We start from the raw sequence: 19,020 nt of genomic DNA, 5'->3' as shown, positions 1-19,020 counted from the left end.
ACACGATCATTTTGTTTCTTTACAAACTGCTGGAATGTTTTTCATCGGAGAAAACCAAATTCGGCAGTTCACCACTTTCGGCCAAGCGAAGTAACTATTTAGCTCTTCTGAGTCTATTTTCTTTCTGTTACGGTGTTAGTTCTTGCACTTTTTGCGATTTCAATGGCTTTACCCCGAGCTCATTTTTCAATATTTGCCGAATGGAATATTACTATATGTTCAGCTCACGTGCCATTTAGCTCCTTTACTTTTCGAACCATTTATGCTGATGTTGCTGTTTTCTTCCGTCCACTTCCTTGACATCGGTCTACGCTAAAAGTATCACGGTAACGAGCGATGGTACGAGAGTCAAAAAATTTATTTACATTTAAATGCCGGAGTGCTCTACCTGTGATTTTCCCGCCAAATATAAAGAAATCACACTATCACGCTTGAATTGTATCACGAACAACTTTTTTTCTGAAAAATTTTCAACAAAATGCTTTTGTACACTTGTAAACAATATAATGAGCTGTCACTGGAATAATGTTAAGAGCTGTCGGACGAGTTGCTTAGAAATGACATCGGTCTGAATTTGGTTGCAGTTTTTTCATCTCACCCTTCTTCTGGGCTGCATACTCTTACATACCTTTGTCAAATTTTATCGAGATCGGTTCAGATTTGGATATAATCTTTATCCGATTTCAGGATTTTTGTACACCAAATGACTAATATCAGCCCAAATGGACTGAACTTTGGGACTTCCGACGGAGTTTAGACTAAAAGCAAGTGCATCAAATTTTGAACTCGGTTCAGATAAAGCTATAGCTCCCATATATATGTTTCATCCGATTTGGCCTTAAAGTCCCTCACATGCGTAATATGCACTCCCAAACAAAGATATTTGATACCGGGCATCAGATACAGCTCTAAAATACCTCTGCCAAATTTCATCGAGGTCGGTTCAGATTCTTATATATATATACATATATATACATCTTCATCCGATTTTACGGTTATTGTGCACCATATATGTAATATCAGCCCAAATTGGATAAATATTTATACCCTCCACCATACATAGTATGGAGGGTATATAAGTTCGTCATTCCGTTTGTAACTCTTCGAAATAATAATTTTAGAACCAACAAAGTTATCAACGTAAAATTCTATGTCGATTTAACTGTCCGTCCGTCTGTTGTAATCACGCTCCAATCAAAACGTCTTCTGCCTGCAGGCAGGTCAAGTCACATTTTTCAATGGAATTGTCTGAAAATGCACACAAAAGTTCCTTATGAGTATTTTATCCCCTAGAAGATAATTTTCTATATAGATCCACTATATCGTATAGCCCCCTTATAAAGGTACACCCGATATTCGGTATTTTGATGATTTCAGCCAAATTTTTCAATGGAAAAATCCACAAAAGGAGTTCCTTGTGAATACATTACACCCTGAAAGAGAATTGTCTATATAGGTCCACCATATCATATATCCCCTACATAACGGTTCTCCCCGATATTCGGTATTTTGATGATTTTTGCGACGATATTCACTGGAACTGTTTCAAATTTCGTATATAAAGTTCGGAACAGTTACTACAGTCTATGACACAAATTAGTTATGCAGGACCACATCTTCGTATAACATCCATATAACGGTTTTCATTTGAGCGGTAATTCCCGACGGTTTTTTTTTTGAAAATTTTCCAGTTTATTTCAAGGGTATAGAAAGTTTGGCACGGCCAAGGTAAAGAAAACATTAGGGTAAAGAAAACATTAGAACCCATTATGACCCACAAATACCAATTTTTAGACATATTCATGGGAAAATGTGACAAAAACTCATCAAAATACCGAATATCGGGAGGTACCGCTATATGAGGCTTTACAAAAACGTGAACCTATACATACAATGTTTCGCCAAAGGAGCTAGAATTAAGACAAATAAGCGAAGAAATGTGGCAAAAATCATCAAAATACCGAATATCGGAGGTACTGCTATATGGGGCCTATACCAAACCGTGGAAATACATACATATGTTTCGCCACCGGAGCTTGAACCCATTAAACTCCATAAAATACTCACCACCAGATTTTCACCAACACCCTGTTACATATTTAACCACCACCATTGTAACGGAATTTCAACGCAATCAAAACACTTATACATCCCTGTTGACAAATGCCATTGTGAATGGTGCATCCGTAACGTTTCCATAAGGGATGTTCAAAAAGGAATTTCAGGAGCATGCGTTCAACGACGACTATGAAAATTTTTTTGGCAATGTAAGGCAAAACGAAGGATAGAAATCCACATTTTACACTAAATTTTTGTTGGCGTTAGTTACTTGTTATAACGTTACATAAAAAAAGAGTAAATATTCCATTGAAACATTTTATATTTTCAATAAAAAAAATCATAAAAATGTAGTTCAAGTTATTATCCTTTCGAAAATATGAATATTTTGTGTAGCATTTGAATATAAGCCGTAATTTTGACAACCTAAAAAAAAAACAATTTTACTACCATTTCAGTTTTTAGTGTTCACCAACCAAATCTCAAAATCCAAAAGAAAAAAAATTATAATTTGTATCGATTTCTATCTGTATGTCTGCCTGTCCATCTCAGCACTCATTGTTTGCTGGTTACGGTGCTACAACGGTCATTGTGTTGGAGAAAATGTCGTTTTTATTAATGGGCCAAATGTAAGCAGGAAAAAAGTGGATCAAAGCCATCATTGCAAAGGAGGAAAAAAAATGTATAACATTAGAAAAAAAATTGAAAAGATTTTCGAATTGGGGAAAATCAACGAAACCACGAAGTTATAATTGAAAAAATCAATTCCCCTGGTATTGGTTTTGGGGATAAAAAAGTATCCCTTTCATTTTATCCAAAAAGGTTTCCTTAAAGGAACCCCAAGAAAATTACTTAAATTTTGGCAATACCCCCACCCACAAAATTGGCCCCCTTTTGAAAGCATTATTCAACGCAACACAGTTGTCAGCATCGTAGTTGTAGTAGAGTAGAGCAGCAGTCAAACGCCAACGAAAGAAACATACAAAAGAGAACCAAAGCCACCTTCACCCCTGTTATCGCAACCCACCCTGCTTTACATCCTTTCATTGTTGTACATCGTCGCCGTCATCCATCCTTACATCCAACCATTCGAACTTCGTCTAGCATTGGAATTATTTAATCATGGCCTTTTTAAATAAACTGAAATCGGCACCCTTACCACCTTTGAAAAATATCCTCAATGTAGCCGTTCAGACTGCTCGCCAACATATGCCCGATAAGAAGGACTATGAACAACCTGGTGGTGGTAGACCGACAATGCCACAACAGCCCGACAGTACACAGGCCATGTTCCAGGGCGATGAGAATACCTATGGAACTACCGGTAAGTTTTAGAAAATTGAAATATTTTTTCGGAATTTTGTATTATTTTCGTATGTTTTTAGATGATAGACCGACAGAATTAAATCCCTTTCGCAATCCAAACGGTTGGATGGATGAAGGCGATGGCGGAGAGGCAAAAGGTGAAGGCTATCAAACGACCTCATTCAATGAATATGATGGACGATATCAGCAAGCAGATGCTATACGGTGAGTAAATGATTATAAAATTTGCTCGAAGATCCCTTATTTTGATTACTTTTGGGGAACAGAAAAAAACTACTTTTTCAATAACTAGAGAAACCGCATTTTATCCCATGTATAGTGGCAGATTTCCTTGGACAATAGTCTATGTCTATGCATATAAAAGTGTAGTGAAATAACTGACTGACTGAGAATCAACGCCCAGACGAAACGGCTGAAGCTAGAATCTTGAAATTTTGCACGAGGGTTGTTGTGGTTCACAAATCTGTGTGATATGTCTGTGTTTTTGTAGAAATTCGTACTAAAAGGGTACGAGAATTGCAATTTGACACTGGGGCACTGTTGTAGTACAGGATAGATGTACCGAAGGTTTTCTAGAAATTCGTACTTTAAGATAACGAAAGTTCTAAAATAGTACCATTTGGTATTATGTGTACGGAAAGAGAATCACAGGTTGGAAAGTCAGTTTGATATATAAAGGTGGTTTTGAAAATATGCACTAAGTGTGTGAACTGTACTAAATGTGGAATTGTTTGGTTTAAGGTGAACGAATAAAGCTGGAATTTTTAAAATTTGATAAAGAAGTGGTTTTGGAAATGTGTCCTTTAAGTACACAAAAATTACTATAATTGGTACAATTTGGTATTTTGTGCACATATAGTGCTTGAAATCTTGGTATTGGAGTCGCTGTTCATGTGTAGCCTGGATATGAGGAGGTGGTTTTGGAGATATGCACTATAGTTACATGAAAAGTACCGAATGTTACCATATCTAGCACTGGGTAACTGTGTCTAAGACTGGGCGGTGGTTTGGAAATGCTTCCTATATTTGCACGAAAGATAGGGCTTGGGTGAAGAGATAGGGCTTGAATCCTCAAATTTAATATTAAGTTGATGTCTGTGGTTCAGACATGGAGGTGGGTGTTCCATTGTGCAATAGTTTTACTAATATTCTCTTCGTTTAACTTCAAATTGAAAGATTTTGAAGAACTTTTTGTGTTAAAGAAAGGGAGGTACTGATATATGGGGCCTATACAAGACCTGGACCTGCATAGACAATTTTTTGTCATAGGCTGTAGTTCCTATTACGAACTCTTAATACGAAATTTTAAATTCCGGTGAATAATGTCGCTAAAATCATCAATATACCGAATATTGGGAGGTGCCGTTATATGAAGGCTATGCGAAGAAAAGGGGCTGCATACGCAATTTGTCACGGGCTGTAGGACCCATTACGAATTGTAAATACGAAATTTGAAACAACTCCGGTGGAATCTGTCCCTAAAATCGTTAAAATGTGGAATATCGAGGGGGGGGGTACCGTTGTTTGTGAGCTATACGATATCGTGGACCTATACAGACAATACTCCTCCAGGAGTAAAGTGCTTCTACTATCGATTTTTAGACAATTCCATTTAAAAATGTAGCTTAAATCATCCAAATACCGAAATAAGGGAGGTACCGTTATATGGGGGGATATACGATATCGTAGAACTATATAGACAATACTCTTCCCGGGGGTAAAGTACTCATTAGGAAGTCCTTTTGTGGATTTTCAAATAATTTCATTAAAAAATTGGCACAATCATTCGATATCGTGGACCGATATAGCCCATCTTCGAACTTAACCTGCCTACAGACAAAAGACTGATCTGTTAAAAATTATATATTTTGTTATGTCTAAAATTATTTTTTCTATGAGTTACAAACGGAATGACGAACTTAATATACCCTCCATACTATGTATGGCGGAGGGTATAAAAAGTCATTACGTTGGTACGAATTAAAAAATTTAAGGTGGACTTTTCGCTGACGAAGTAGTACTGAATATCTGAAGGTACCGTTTTCTGGGGCTATATGAAAACGTAAAGATCACGTTTCAATACAATCATCCTAGACACGATGCAAACTATTGTGCCAAATTTCTAAGGTCTAATTGAGGCTATTATCTGATTTCTACGGGCATACTAAGGATGCTCGTTTTACAACTTAGAATTTTATACTCAACGAATAGTTGGAGGTGTTACAAACGGATGATGAGTTTATTTTTCATTTCCATATTGGAGGGTATAAAAAAGCTAATATGTGTTTTTTTTACTCGAAATTTTGTCGTTTTACGCTAGGGAGCATTTATTGAGAACTACTTAAGAGAGAGAAATGTTTACAGTTGTGAGTTAAGCGTTAGCTGAATGTTACTGGGGAAAAATGTTCTCGTACCATTTTGCACGTTCGATTAGCAGTTCGTTCAGTTGTTTTATGATGAGCTGCTAATGCCCTAGACCTGTGGTTCCCAAATTTTACTGGATTGAGATCCACCAGAGAGTTAAATAATTCCGACCCACCTATTGGTAATACCAGTTTGCAATATATTTTTGATTTAATGTTAAAACAGCGTACAAACAATTTATTTCAATAGGAAGGACGTATGTGTTTTCTAGTTTTTGCATTATAGATTTAGCATCAATTTCAATATTAACAACATTCATTCTCAACATAGATATGAGATGGTTGGGGGCGAAGGACTTTGATAACTTCATCAAACAGACAAGGATACTTCCCAGCAACCTAAAGCCAGAATTTTGTTAATGGTTTAGGTTTGAAACTATGTCTGTGATGTATCTTCCGATAACTCAGTGAGCTCTCTTTCTCTTGCTCTCTCTCTCCCTCTCTTGCTTTTGTCAACATATTAGTTGGTCGAGAAATGAGTAACATATTCAATTCGTGTTTTTGAATTTTTTTATTTCGTTAGCGAAATTAGTATCAAAGTTATTTCTTAACAATGATATATGCTCGGCAATTCCAGAAAGTATGTCTATCTTTGGCTGCATTTGGGTTTCTACAATTAGGGTTTCAATATAGCTATTCGTTTTTATACCCTCCACCATACTATGGAGGGTATATTAATTTTGTCATTCCGTTTGTAACTCCTCGAAATACTAATGTCAGACCCAACAAAGTATATATATTCTTGATCAGCGTAAAGTTCTAAGACGATTTAGCCATGTCCGTCTGTCTATCTGTCTGTCTGTTGTAATCACGCTATCTTTCGAACAAATTGAGATAGAAGGCTAAAATTTTGCACACATGTATATTTTGCCAGTAGGCAGTTTAAGTTCGTAAATTGGCCATGTAGGTCCAATTTATCATATAGCCCCCATATAACGGTACCTCCCGATATTCCGTATTTTGATGATTTAGCGACATTATTCGCCGGAATTGTTTCAAATTTGGCATTTGAAGTTCGTAATAGATACTAAATCCTAAGTCAAAAAATGAGCCATATAGGTCCACGTCTTCATATAGCCCCCATATAACGGTACCCCCCGATATCGGTATTTTGATGATTTTAGCGACATTATTTAACGGAATCGTTCCAAATTTGGTATTTGTTCATAATAGATACTGCAGCATAAAACAGAAAATGGGCCATGTAGGTCCACGTCTTCGTATAGCCCCCATATACCGTACCCCCTGATATTTGGTATTTTGATGATTTTAGCGACATTATTTACCGGAATTGTTCCAAATTTCGCATGTGAAGTTCGTAATGGATACTTCATCCCATGCCAGAAAATTGTCTATGCAGGTCCACGTCGTCGTATAGGCATTCGGCATTTTTAAGATTTTAACAGAATTTTTAACGGATTTTATTTTTTTGGAAATTGCCAAATTTATACCAAATGATGGAGGGTATTAAATGTTCGGTCCGGCCAAACTTACAGCTTTTTTACTTGTTTCCTTCTAAGTATATTGATATTTCATGCCCCTGGATAACCCACGTATCTCAGTTTGTAGAAGAAGAGACGTATGAAGAATACCTATGTCTATATACCACAAAACACAGGGACATATACCGTCCCATTCCAACCTTTATTCTTTTATAAAAGAATCAATTGAACTGAAAATTTCTTCGCTTGATTCTCCTTACCTAACAAAATATTTTCATACACATTTTCTTCTAATATATGAAACACAAACATAGGCAGTGGATACAGGCCTTAAACGTGCGTGGAGTCATCGAGTTGTATGGTGTGGTATTTACTACCAACTGCACTTCGTAACATTTCAAGATCGTCCCAAATTTCGGGACTCAAACTATATTTTCCACACTCGACCCATACTTTGGGTAATACTGCCATAGACTAATGAAAAGAGAGAATGGGTCAATATACATAAAATTTTCCGCCACCGGAGCAAGAACCCATTATGACCTATATATATCAATCTTTAGACAAATCCGTGGAAAAATGTGACAAAGATCATCGAAACACCGAATATCGGGAGGTTCTGTTATATGGTGGCTATTCCAAAACGTGGACCTATACATACAATATTTCTCCACCAGAACCCATCCATTATGACATACATATTCCAATTTTTAGACAAATCCGTGGAAAATATGCCGAAAATTATCAGAATACAGAATATCGGGAGGTACCGTTATATGAGGGCTATAAAACGTGAACCCATATATCTCATTTTCAATACCAGCCATTCTAATAACATATAAAAATTGTTGTGCCAATAAATAAAATAATTAATAAAAATTGTTGTGCCAAATTTTGAAGCTCTACGACAATTAATGTGGGCAGCATCGTTATTTCTACAGACAGACATAAATCGACTTAGAATTTTATGATGATAATGATTAGATATACTTTATGGGGTGTACGATGAATATTTAGGGATGTTACAAACGGAATGACAAAGTTTATATACCCTCCCTTTCAAGGTGAAGGGTATAATAAATAAAATGAACATGAATTTTTATGAAATCTTGTTGGAAATGTACTTGTTAATAAAAACAACTAAATCTATATCAAATATCAGAATTGTATCTCTATCACCTCACCCAATGCCCAATACCCTCCACCATAGTATGGAGGGTATTTTAAGTTTGTCATTTCGTTTGTAATAATTCGAAATATACATTTTAGACCCCACAAAGTATATATATTCTTGATCAGCATAAAATTCTGTGTCGATTTACGAAGTGAGTCCATCTGTCCGTCTGTGGAAATCACTCTAGCTTCCGAACGAAATCAAGTAGATTGATAAAATTTTTCTCAAATGTATATTATATCTGCAGGACTTTTGGTATGGAAAATGGGCCATATAGGTCCACGGTTCGGTATAGCCCCCATATAACGGTACCCCCCGATATTCGGTATTTTGATGATTTTAGCGACATCATTTACCGGAATTGTTTCGAATTCGGTATTTGCAGTTCGAAATGAATACTACTGCCTAAGACAGAAAATTGTCTGTGAAGGTCCACGTCTTCGTATAGCCCACATATAATAGTACCTCCCGATATTGGGTACTTTGTTGGTTTTAGCGTCATTATTCACCGGAATTGTTTCAAATTTCGTATTTAAAGTTCGTAATGGATGCTACAGCCAATGAAAGGAAATTGTCCACGTCTTCGTATAGCCCCCATATAACGGTACCTCCCGATATTCGGTATTTTGATGATTTTAGCGACATTATTCACCGGAATTGTTTCAAATTTGGTATTTGAAGTTCGTAATAGATACTACAGCCTAAAACAGAAAATTGTCTGTCCAGATTCACGTCTTCGTATAGCCTCCATTTAACGGTACATCCCGATATTTATACCCTACACCACAAGGTGGTCAGGGTATTATGTCTTTGTGCATTTGTTTGTAACAGGCAAAAGGAAACGAGATAGACCCATAGTTCATTTTGATGATCTGCATATAATCACATTCTGAGTCGATTTATGCATGTCCGTCCGTCCGTCCGCCCGTCTCTCCATTTATTTTTGTAAACAAAGTACAGTTCGCATTTATTGCCCTATCCAGTTGAAATTTTGCACAAATCATTTGTTTGGCCCAAGGACGAACCCTATTGAAATTGGAGATAATCGGTCCAAATTTAGATATAGCTCCCATATATATCTTCGTCCGATTTGCTTTTTATTGTGCACCAAACGTGTAATATCAGTCCGAATAGTATGGAATTTTGCACGTACGATCAGATTGGACCTGAAAATAAGTATGCCAAATTTGATCGAAATCGGTTCAGATATAGCTATAGCTCCCATATATATTGTTCATCCGATTTGTTAATTTTGTCCTCCGCAGCCGTAATATGCACCCTGTAACAACAATATTTGGGGAAATATATCAAATACAGCTCAGAAATACATTTGCTAAATTTTATCGAGATCGGTTCAGATTTGAATATAGCTCCCATATATAACTTCGTCCGATTTACCTTTTATTGTGCACCAAACGTCTAATATTTGCCCAAATTTGATGAAATTTGGCACTTACGACTGAATTGAGTCTAGAAGCTAGTATGTTAAATTTGGTGAAGATCGGTTCTGATATAGTTTTAGCTACCATATATACTGTTCATCCGATTTGTTATATTTGTTACCCACAGCCGTAATATGCACTCCGTATCAACGATATTTAGGGAAATATATCAAATACAGCTCAGAAATATCTTTGCCAAATTTTATCGAGATCGGTTCCCATTAATTGTGCACCAAATGGGCAATACAAGTCCGAATTTAAAAGATACAAATACTTCGGCATATTTAGTCCTTTGAATTTTAAATTATAATTATAATCATAGCGTGTATGATTGAATTCTCCCATTAAAACGTTTAATTGTTATGCGGAGCTCTACTAAATTAGCAAAGTGGTGTAGGGTATCATAAAGTCTGCCCCGCCCGACTTTAAGACTTTCTTTACTGTTTTTTTTTTTTTTTTTTGAGAATTGCCAAATTCGTTCGAAATGGTGGAGGGTATTCAAAGTTCGACCCGACCGAACTTACAGCTTTTTTACTTGTTTTCTTTCACTTGTAGTACACATTTCCAAAATCACCATCATTTGTCAAACATAGTTTTCAAAATTGTTTCCTCATACCACATTTCAAGTTTTAAGTTCTAACCGTTGACATATTCCCAAATGGTACCATTTTAGAAGTTTAGTATCTTTTTTGAATTTTCTAGCTTACTCCGTTTGTCCAATACAAAGTATTAAATTGTTAGTACATTTTAATACCTTTTGTGCACTTTTAGTACGAAATCCCAAAAACCCAGCCTTTTAACACGCCTGCGCACCAAGACGGACGTTCGTTCAAAATTTCAAGATTTAACTTCAGCCCGTTTGGCCGTTATTCTAGGTCAGTCAGACAGTTATTTCACTTCACCAAATATTGGAAAGTCTACTTATATTGGGGTTATGTATAAAGCTGGGACCGTATACAAAATTACCTACCATCCAAAACATACTTCAGTGCAAACAATTTTATTTAAATATGGCTTAAATCATCAAAATACCGAGATTCGATCTCTTCTGTTATAAGAGGGCTATACAAAAAAATAGTCCAGAAAGTGCGACCTATTTCAATCTCAAAATACCAATTTGGGAAGTAGTGCGTAAAATAATGTGTCTAATAACAATGTTGAGGGTCACCTTATATGGAGTGGACCTACATAACAATTATCTGTTAATAAAAATTGTATCTATTAAGAACTTAAAATACTAACTTTGGGAAGTTCCGTTGAAAAATGTGTCTGAATACCAAACCGTTTTATGACATCCACACCACTTATATGGACAGTTCTTTGTAACGATGTTTTTGTCCGCTGGGAATATACACTGCCGATCTACAGCCAATTAGATTTAAAAATACAACTAAAATCCCGTTATATGAGGCCAATGAAAAATCGTGGAAATATATATGCAATTTTTAATATCACAAATTATACATGACTAAAGTATATGCGTGTGAATTGAAAACTAAATATACCCCTCATAGTATGGTATAGGGCCTTTAAAATATTTATAGATGGTCGGAACCGCTTTGAAGGGGCTATGCTAAGCTACAGTTCCGCAGGGAACTTTCTATTCCCTGAGAACTAAAAATGGCGTCACAAACCAAAAATGTCAAACTACAGGCCCAAAATTTAAAATTCCAGGAGGAATTTTAAAATCAAGATAGAGCTCAGATAGAGCTTGTTTGAAATGATTGGTATTTATAATGGGCAACATAGATCAGCACAGAGCTGCAGTCCACATTTCATATATGTGATTTTTAGATCTTCAGCAACATTTTCAAGAGAATCAGGTGCAGTTTTATACCCTCCACCAAAAAAAGTATGGAGGGTATATTAAATTCGTCATTCCGTTTGTAACTCATCGAAATAATCATTTTAGACCCAACAAACGGTACCCCCGATATTCGGTATTTTGATGATGTTAGCCACATTTTTCAATGGAATTGTCTGAAAATCCACACAAGGAGTTCCTTGTGGGTACTTTATACCTCGGCAGAGAATTATCTATATAGGTCCACAATATCGTATAGCCCCCATATAACGGTACCCCCGGTATTCGGCATTTTGATGATTTTAGCCACATTTTTCAACGGAATTGTCTGAAATCCACAGAAGGAGTCCCTTGTGGGCATTTTACCTCCTCAAAAAGAATTGTCTATATAGGTCCACGATATCGTATATCCCCCGTATAACTGTACCCCCCGATATTCGGTATTTTGATGATGTTAGCCACACTTTTCAATGGAATTATCTTAAAATCCACACAAGTAGTTCCTTGTGAGAGAGAATTGTCTATACAGGTCCACGATATCAATATGGGGGATATATAACGGTACTCCCCGATATTCGGTATTTTTATGATTTTAACCACATTTTTCATCGGAATTCTCTGAAAATCCACACAAGGAGTTCCTTGTGCTAACTTTATACCTCGGCAGAGAATTATCTATATAGGTCCACGATATCGTATAGCCCTCATATAACTGTAACCCCGATATTTTTATGTTTTTAGCCATATTTTTCAACGGAATGGTCACAAGGGGTTCTTTGTGAGCACTTTACCCCCCGACAGAGAATTCTCTATATAGGTTAACGATAACGTATAGCTCCCATATAACGGTACCCCGCGATATTCAGTATTTTGATGATTTTAGCCACATTTTCCAATCGTATTGTCTGAAAATCCACACACGGAGTTCTTTGTGAGCACTTTACCCCTGAAACGGAATTGTCTATATAGGTCCGCAATATCGTATATATATTCGGTTTTTTTATGATTTTACCCACATTTTTCAACGGAATTGTCTGATAATCCTTGTGGGTACTTTACTCCCTGAAAGAGAGTTGTCCGTATATGTCCACGGTATCGTATATCCCCCATATAACGGTACCCTCTCATATTCGGTATTTTGATGATTTCAGCTACATTTTTCAACGGAATTGTCTGAAATTTCACACAAGGGGTTCTTTGTGAGTACTTAACCCCTGACATAGAGTTCTCTATATAGATTACCGATATCGTATAGCCCCCATATAACGGTACCCCCGTTATTCGGTATTTTGATGATTTTAGCTATATATTCCAATGGTATTCTCTGAAAATCCACACAAGGATTTCTTTGTGAGCACTTTTACCCCTGAAAGGTATTTGTCTATATAGGTCCACAATATCGAATATCCCCCATATAACGGTACCCCCGATATTCGGGATTTTTATGATTTTAGCCACATATCCCAATGTAATTATCTGAAAATCCACACAAGGAGTTCCTTGTGAGTACTTTACCCTCAGACATAGACTTGTCTATATAGGTCCACAATAGCGTATATCCTCCCATATATCGGCACCTTCCGGTATTAGGTATTTTAAATATTTTAACAGAATTTTCAATGGATTTTATATTTTTGAAAATTTTCTAATTTGTTCCAAATGGTGGAGGGTATTCAAAGTTCTTATTTTATTTCTGGCTCCCTTCCAGCCGGAAATGATCAATATTAGTCCTATGTAAAGCTATTTTTATACTATCCACCATACATAGTATGGAGGGAATATAAAGTTCGTCATTCCGTTTGTAACTCATCGAAATAATAATTGTACAGGGTGAGATGGAAATATGCAACCCACTTCAGACTGCTGTTATTTCTAAGCACTCGTCCGATAGTTGTTAAAATTATTCCAGTGACAGTTCATTATATTGTTTACAAGCGAACAAAAGTAGAGAAGGTGAGAATTTTCCAGAAAAAAAGTTATTCGTGATGGTATTTAAGCGTTATAGTGTGATTTCTTTATATTTGACTGGAAAACCACAAGTGGCTATCGTTTGAGCAGGCCAGCATTTAAATGTGAATAAATCGTTTTTGTCTCTTACCATCACTCGTTACCGTGTTGCTGGTAGCGTAGCCCGATGTCAAGGAAGTGGACGGAAGAAAACAGCAACATCAGCGGAAATGGTTCGAAAAGTAAAGACGCAACTTGATCGAAATCCGCGTCGCAGTGGCCGAAAAATGGCTCGTGAGCTGAATATATCGCAATATTCCATTCGGCAAACTGGTGAACTGCCGAATTTGGTTTTCTCCGATAGGAAAACATTCGTTGTCCAGCATTTTGTACACAAACAAAATGATCGTGTTGACTTGCCAAAGAGGTCAGCTGAAAATGTGAACCTTCGGTTGGCCACCAGAACTCAAGCGCGGGTCATGGTGATGGTGTGGGCCACCATAACAGCCGATGGTCGCTCTCCGCTCGTATTAATCGACCGTGGCTTCAGAATAAATGCCGAATATTATCGCGAAAATATTCTGGAGGGTGTATTAAAGCCTTGGGCACGCAAACATTTTGGCCGCGGACCTTGGACATTCCAACAGGACTCAGCACCATCGCACTCAGCACGCGCCACCCAAGAATTGTTACAAAATGAGGTTCCTCACTTCATTTCCAGCGCAAAATGGCCACCAAAATCTCCGGATACCAATCCGTTGGACTATTGTGTCTGGAGTATTTTGGAAAGCAAGGTTGGCACTAAAAAATACCCAAGTGTGGAACACCTCAAGCAAGCGCTTCGCCGGGAATGGGCCAAAATAACGCAGAGTAACAATCGGGCAGCGTGTTACGGTTTCATTGGCATTGAAAACCATAATTCGTGCCAAACGTGACCAATTCGAACAAATCTAAACTCATTCTTAAACACATTTTTGCTTTCATTCAATAAAATTAAAAAAGATAGAAAAAATTTTAATGGAATTGTCGGAAATTCTGCACAAGGAGTTTTTGTAACTACTTTACCCCTACTTTACCCCTTGTCTATATAGGTCCACGGTATCGTATATCCCCCATATAACGGTACCTCTCGACATTTGGAATTTTGATGATTTTAGCCACGTTTTTCAATGGCATTGTCTGAAAGTCTACACAAGAAGTTCTCTGTGAGTATTTTACACCCTAAAAGAGAATAGTGGAGGGTATAAAAAGTTCGGCCCGGCCGAACATCGCTGCTTGTTTGAATTCAAAGTTACACCACAGTTTATTTTAGCAGCATACAATGGTATAAATGGATTTCGGTATGTTTGTATTTGATAATTTAAGTTCTCGGGGAATACGTTCCTCACAAACGAAATATGGAAACATGCCAAAATTTTGACTTAAATCTCTTGTAGCTGCATCGAACGGGTATTTTTAAATCTGAATGGATGGCACACTTCTTTCTCAAATATATATATAATAAATATCAAGGTCTTCAACTATCCCAACTACATTGCCTGAATTTAACGTCGTTTTTACCTCTTTTTCCATGACAATATTTACCAAATTTCCATTTCTCTCTCCCTCCCTCCCTCTTTTAGACAAGGCAGCATCGCTTCCGAAGGCAGTTCATTTGTGTGCGAAGGTGAAGGTGGCGGTGGTTCAAAAATCGATGAAATGCAAGCGGCCTGGAATGTCACCAATGCTATACAGGGTATGTTCATTGTATCGCTGCCATTTGCTGTACTCCATGGTGGCTATTGGGCCATCATTGCCATGGTGGGCATTGCCTACATTTGCTGTTATACGGGAAAAGTGTTAGTGCAATGCCTGTACGAGCCGGATCCAGCCACAGGACAATTGGTACGAGTACGCGACAGTTATGTATCCATTGCAAAGGTGTGTTTTGGTCCGCAGTTGGGAGCAAGAGCTGTAAGTATTGCCCAACTGATTGAGCTGCTGATGACGTGTATTTTGTATGTGGTGGTGTGTGGCGATTTGTTGGCGGGCACTTACCCCCAGGGTTCATTGGATTCTAGATCCTGGATGATGTTAGTTGGTATCTTTCTACTGCCAATGGGTTTCCTGAAGTCTTTGAAGATGGTATCGCTTCTTTCCTTTTGGTGTACCATGTCCCACATTGTCATAAATGTGGTTATTTTGGGTTATTGCATTTTACAAATTGGCGATTGGGGTTGGTCCAAGGTCCGTTGGAGCATTGATTTTGAGAATTTCCCCATTTCGCTGGGTGTCATTGTATTCTCGTATACATCACAGATTTTTTTGCCCACACTGGAGGGCAATATGATAGATCGTTCCAAATTCAATTGGATGTTAGATTGGTCACATATTGCCGCGGCTGCCTTTAAGGCCGGCTTCGGGTACATCTGCTTTTTGACCTTTCAAAATGATACCCAGCAGGTTATTACCAACAATCTGCATTCCCAGGGTTTCAAGGGATTGGTGAATTTCTTCTTAGTCATTAAGGCTATACTGAGCTATCCCTTGCCATATTATGCCGCCTGTGAGCTTTTGGAACGTAACTTCTTTCGTGGTCCACCAAAAACGAAATTTCCCACCATTTGGCATTTGGATGGAGAGTTAAAAGTTTGGGGCTTAGGCTTTCGTGTAGGGGTTATTGTCTCTACCATAATGATGGCATGTTTCATACCTCACTTTTCGATTCTGATGGGTTTCATTGGCAGCTTCACCGGCACAATGTTGAGTTTCATTTGGCCATGTTATTTCCATTTGAAAATCAAGGGCCATCTATTGGATCAAAAGGAAATGGCCAAGGATTATATAATTATTGGTTTGGGGGTATTGTTCGGGGTAATAGGCATATATGATTCAGGTAATGCGTTAATAAATGCATTCGAAATCGGTCTTCCATTTTAAAGAAGATGAAAAGGAAACGAGCAGGAGAAAGAAAATACAAAGATATCATACAAATTTCAATTAGAACAAAAGAAAAACCGAAAATTTAGTTTTAATTCGAGAAAAATATTGAGCAACATATATTATTTATAGCGAAATATATACATTAACCATTATATAAACACAAACATAACAATACAAAACTAATGCAACAAATGTCTTCCAACAAGAAATCAAAATAACAAAATTAATTATAATTAAATTTAAAAATCGAAAATTGTCTTCCAATAAAATGTAGAAAAAAATTAAATAGTTTTAAGTGCGAAACGATAACAATAAACATATAATTTTTAAATATATAAAAAAAAAACTATTTAAAGATAAATCATGTCTTCCAAAACAATATTAATTGTAACTGTATTTATCTAATTATACTATACACAAATATTTATAAAATAATTCACAAATTTAACAAAAAGAAAAATGTATAACAAAATTATGAAAATACTAATAATCATAAACGTTTTATTGTTTTAATTTTTCGTAAAACAACCCAAGAAAAAAGACATTATAATTTTTCCATCAAACAATTGTTCATTTTTTCCCCATTCGACATCTACAACTAATAAATGGATGTTTTTTTTTTTTAACAAAATCATAGTTAGTTTCCCTTAAATCACAAATGATTATTTGTTAATTTTTAACAAAAACAAATATACGAATATTGAAAGTTAAAAAAAACGTATTTCTTTTTATTATTTTCTTGTTTGGTTAAGGTAAAGCCTAAAGGTATGCAATACTTCTTTTTATGCATTTGTTCTCTTCAATATCAGAGATGTAAATAACCGTATTAACTCGAGTGAAACGGTGACAGAGACAGTGTACGACGAATAGACATGCCACTTATCAGGTATTTGCAAATACAGTGTGAGATGAAAAAACTGCAACCAACTTCAGACTGCTGTCATTTTTAAGCCACTCGTCCGACAGCTGTTAGAATTATTCCAGTGACAGAATTAAAAAGCGTAGAAAAGAATTTTGGAGAGAATTTTCCAAAAAAAAGTTATGCGTAATGGAATTCAAGCGTGATAGTGTGATTCATATATATTTGGCTGGAAAACCACAAGTGGCTGTCGTTAGAGCATAATTTTTTTGTGTCTCGTACCATCATGATACTGGTAGCGTAACCCGACGTCAAGGAGGTGGATGGAAGAAAACTGCAACATCAGCAGAAATGGTTCGAAAAGTAAAGACGCGACTTTATCGAAATCCGCGTCGCAGTGGCCGAAAAATGGTTCGTGAGCTGAACATATCGCAATATTCCATTTGGCAAATATTGAAAAATAGGCTCGGGGTAAAGCCATTGAACTTCCAAAAAGTACAAGAACTTACACCGCAACAGAAAGAAGATAGACTTAAAATAACTAAAGAGTTGCTTCGCTTGACCGAAAGTAGTGAACTGCCGAATTTGGTTTTCTCCGATGAGAAAATATTCGTTGTCGAGCAGTTTCTAAGCAAACCAAATGATCGTGTTTACTTGCCAAAGGTCGCTCTCCGCTCGTATTAATCGACCGTGCCATCAGAATAAATGCCGAATATTATCCTGAAAATATTTTGGAGGGTGTATTAAAGCCTTGGGCACGCAAACATTTTGGCCGCAGACCTTGGACATTCTAACAGGACTCAGCATCATCGCACTCAGCACGCGCCACCCAAGAACGGCCAAAAAATGGCTACCAAAATCTCGGGAAACCAATCCGTTGGACTATTGTGTCTGGAAAATATAGGAAACAAGGTTGGCACTAAAAATACCAAAGTGTCGATCACCTCAAGCAAGCGCTTCTCCGGGAATGGGCAATAATAACGAAGAGCAACATTCGGGCTGCGTTGGCCGTTTGAAGGCCATAATTCATGGCAAAGCTGACCAATTCGAACAAATCTAAACTTATTCCAAAATTTGATGCTATTTTCGACTTTTCTTGCTTTCATTCAATAAAATTAAAAATAAAAATTATTGCGTTTGACTTTTTGCAGTTTTGTTATCTCACCTTGTGTGTGCACTAGAAAAAAACTTAATATTGAATATTCAACCATTATGAACCACATATACCAATTTTTAGAAAAATCCGTTTAAAAATGTGGCAAAAATCATTAAAATAAAGAATATCGGGAGGTACCACTATATGGCGGCAATACCAAAACGTGGACCAACAAATACAATATTCCGCCACCGAAGCTAGAATCTATTATGAACTACAAATACTAATTTTTAGACAAATTCCCCGTTTATGGGGTGTACGATGAATATTTAGGGATGTTACAAACGGAATGACAAAGTTATAATACACTCCTTTTCAAGGTGGAGGGTATCATTAATGGAATTATGTCTATATCACTTTCAAAACCTCGAAAATAGACAATTTACAATCTGGCATCAACTCAGGGCCTTATGCCGAATTGTCAAAGATGCCATACTTTCTTTTCACCATTTCTTAACATTTCAACA

General features: G+C 36.7%; 1 protein-coding gene across 2 annotated transcripts; it reads left to right on the top strand.

Moving 5' to 3' along the window:
• The first annotated feature begins 2,268 nt into the window (after positions 1 to 2,268).
• Positions 2,269 to 17,143, top strand: LOC131803641 (vesicular inhibitory amino acid transporter-like). Of its 2 annotated transcripts, XM_059125072.1 has the most exons (4): positions 2,269 to 2,355; positions 3,245 to 3,382; positions 3,444 to 3,588; positions 15,239 to 17,143. In XM_059125072.1, exons 2-4 carry the CDS (start codon positions 3,268 to 3,270, stop codon positions 16,533 to 16,535), a joined length of 1,557 nt encoding a protein of 518 aa, XP_058981055.1. In that variant the 5' UTR covers positions 2,269 to 2,355; positions 3,245 to 3,267; the 3' UTR covers positions 16,536 to 17,143. The 2 variants fall into 2 exon arrangements, with proteins under 2 accessions (XP_058981055.1, XP_058981052.1); XM_059125069.1 differs by lacking the exon at positions 2,269 to 2,355 and having other exon boundaries at positions 2,378 to 3,382.
• The last annotated feature ends 1,877 nt before the right edge of the window (positions 17,144 to 19,020 follow it).

Source organism: Musca domestica, unplaced genomic scaffold (assembly GCF_030504385.1).
Source record: "Musca domestica strain aabys unplaced genomic scaffold, Musca_domestica.polishedcontigs.V.1.1 10, whole genome shotgun sequence".
NCBI lineage: Eukaryota > Metazoa > Arthropoda > Insecta > Diptera > Muscidae > Musca > Musca domestica.
This window is presented reverse-complemented; position numbering and strand designations above follow the sequence as displayed.

Bases quoted from the DNA above. Each gene is read 5' to 3' on its own strand.
- LOC131803641 (XM_059125069.1), top strand. From the start codon at position 3,181: ATGGCCTTTTTAAATAAACTGAAATCGGCACCCTTACCACCTTTGAAA. The intron at 3,383-3,443 runs GTAAGTTTTAGA...GTATGTTTTTAG, and splicing joins GAATACCTATGGAACTACCG to ATGATAGACCGACAGAATTA. The intron at 3,589-15,238 runs GTGAGTAAATGA...TCCCTCTTTTAG, and splicing joins CAGCAAGCAGATGCTATACG to ACAAGGCAGCATCGCTTCCG.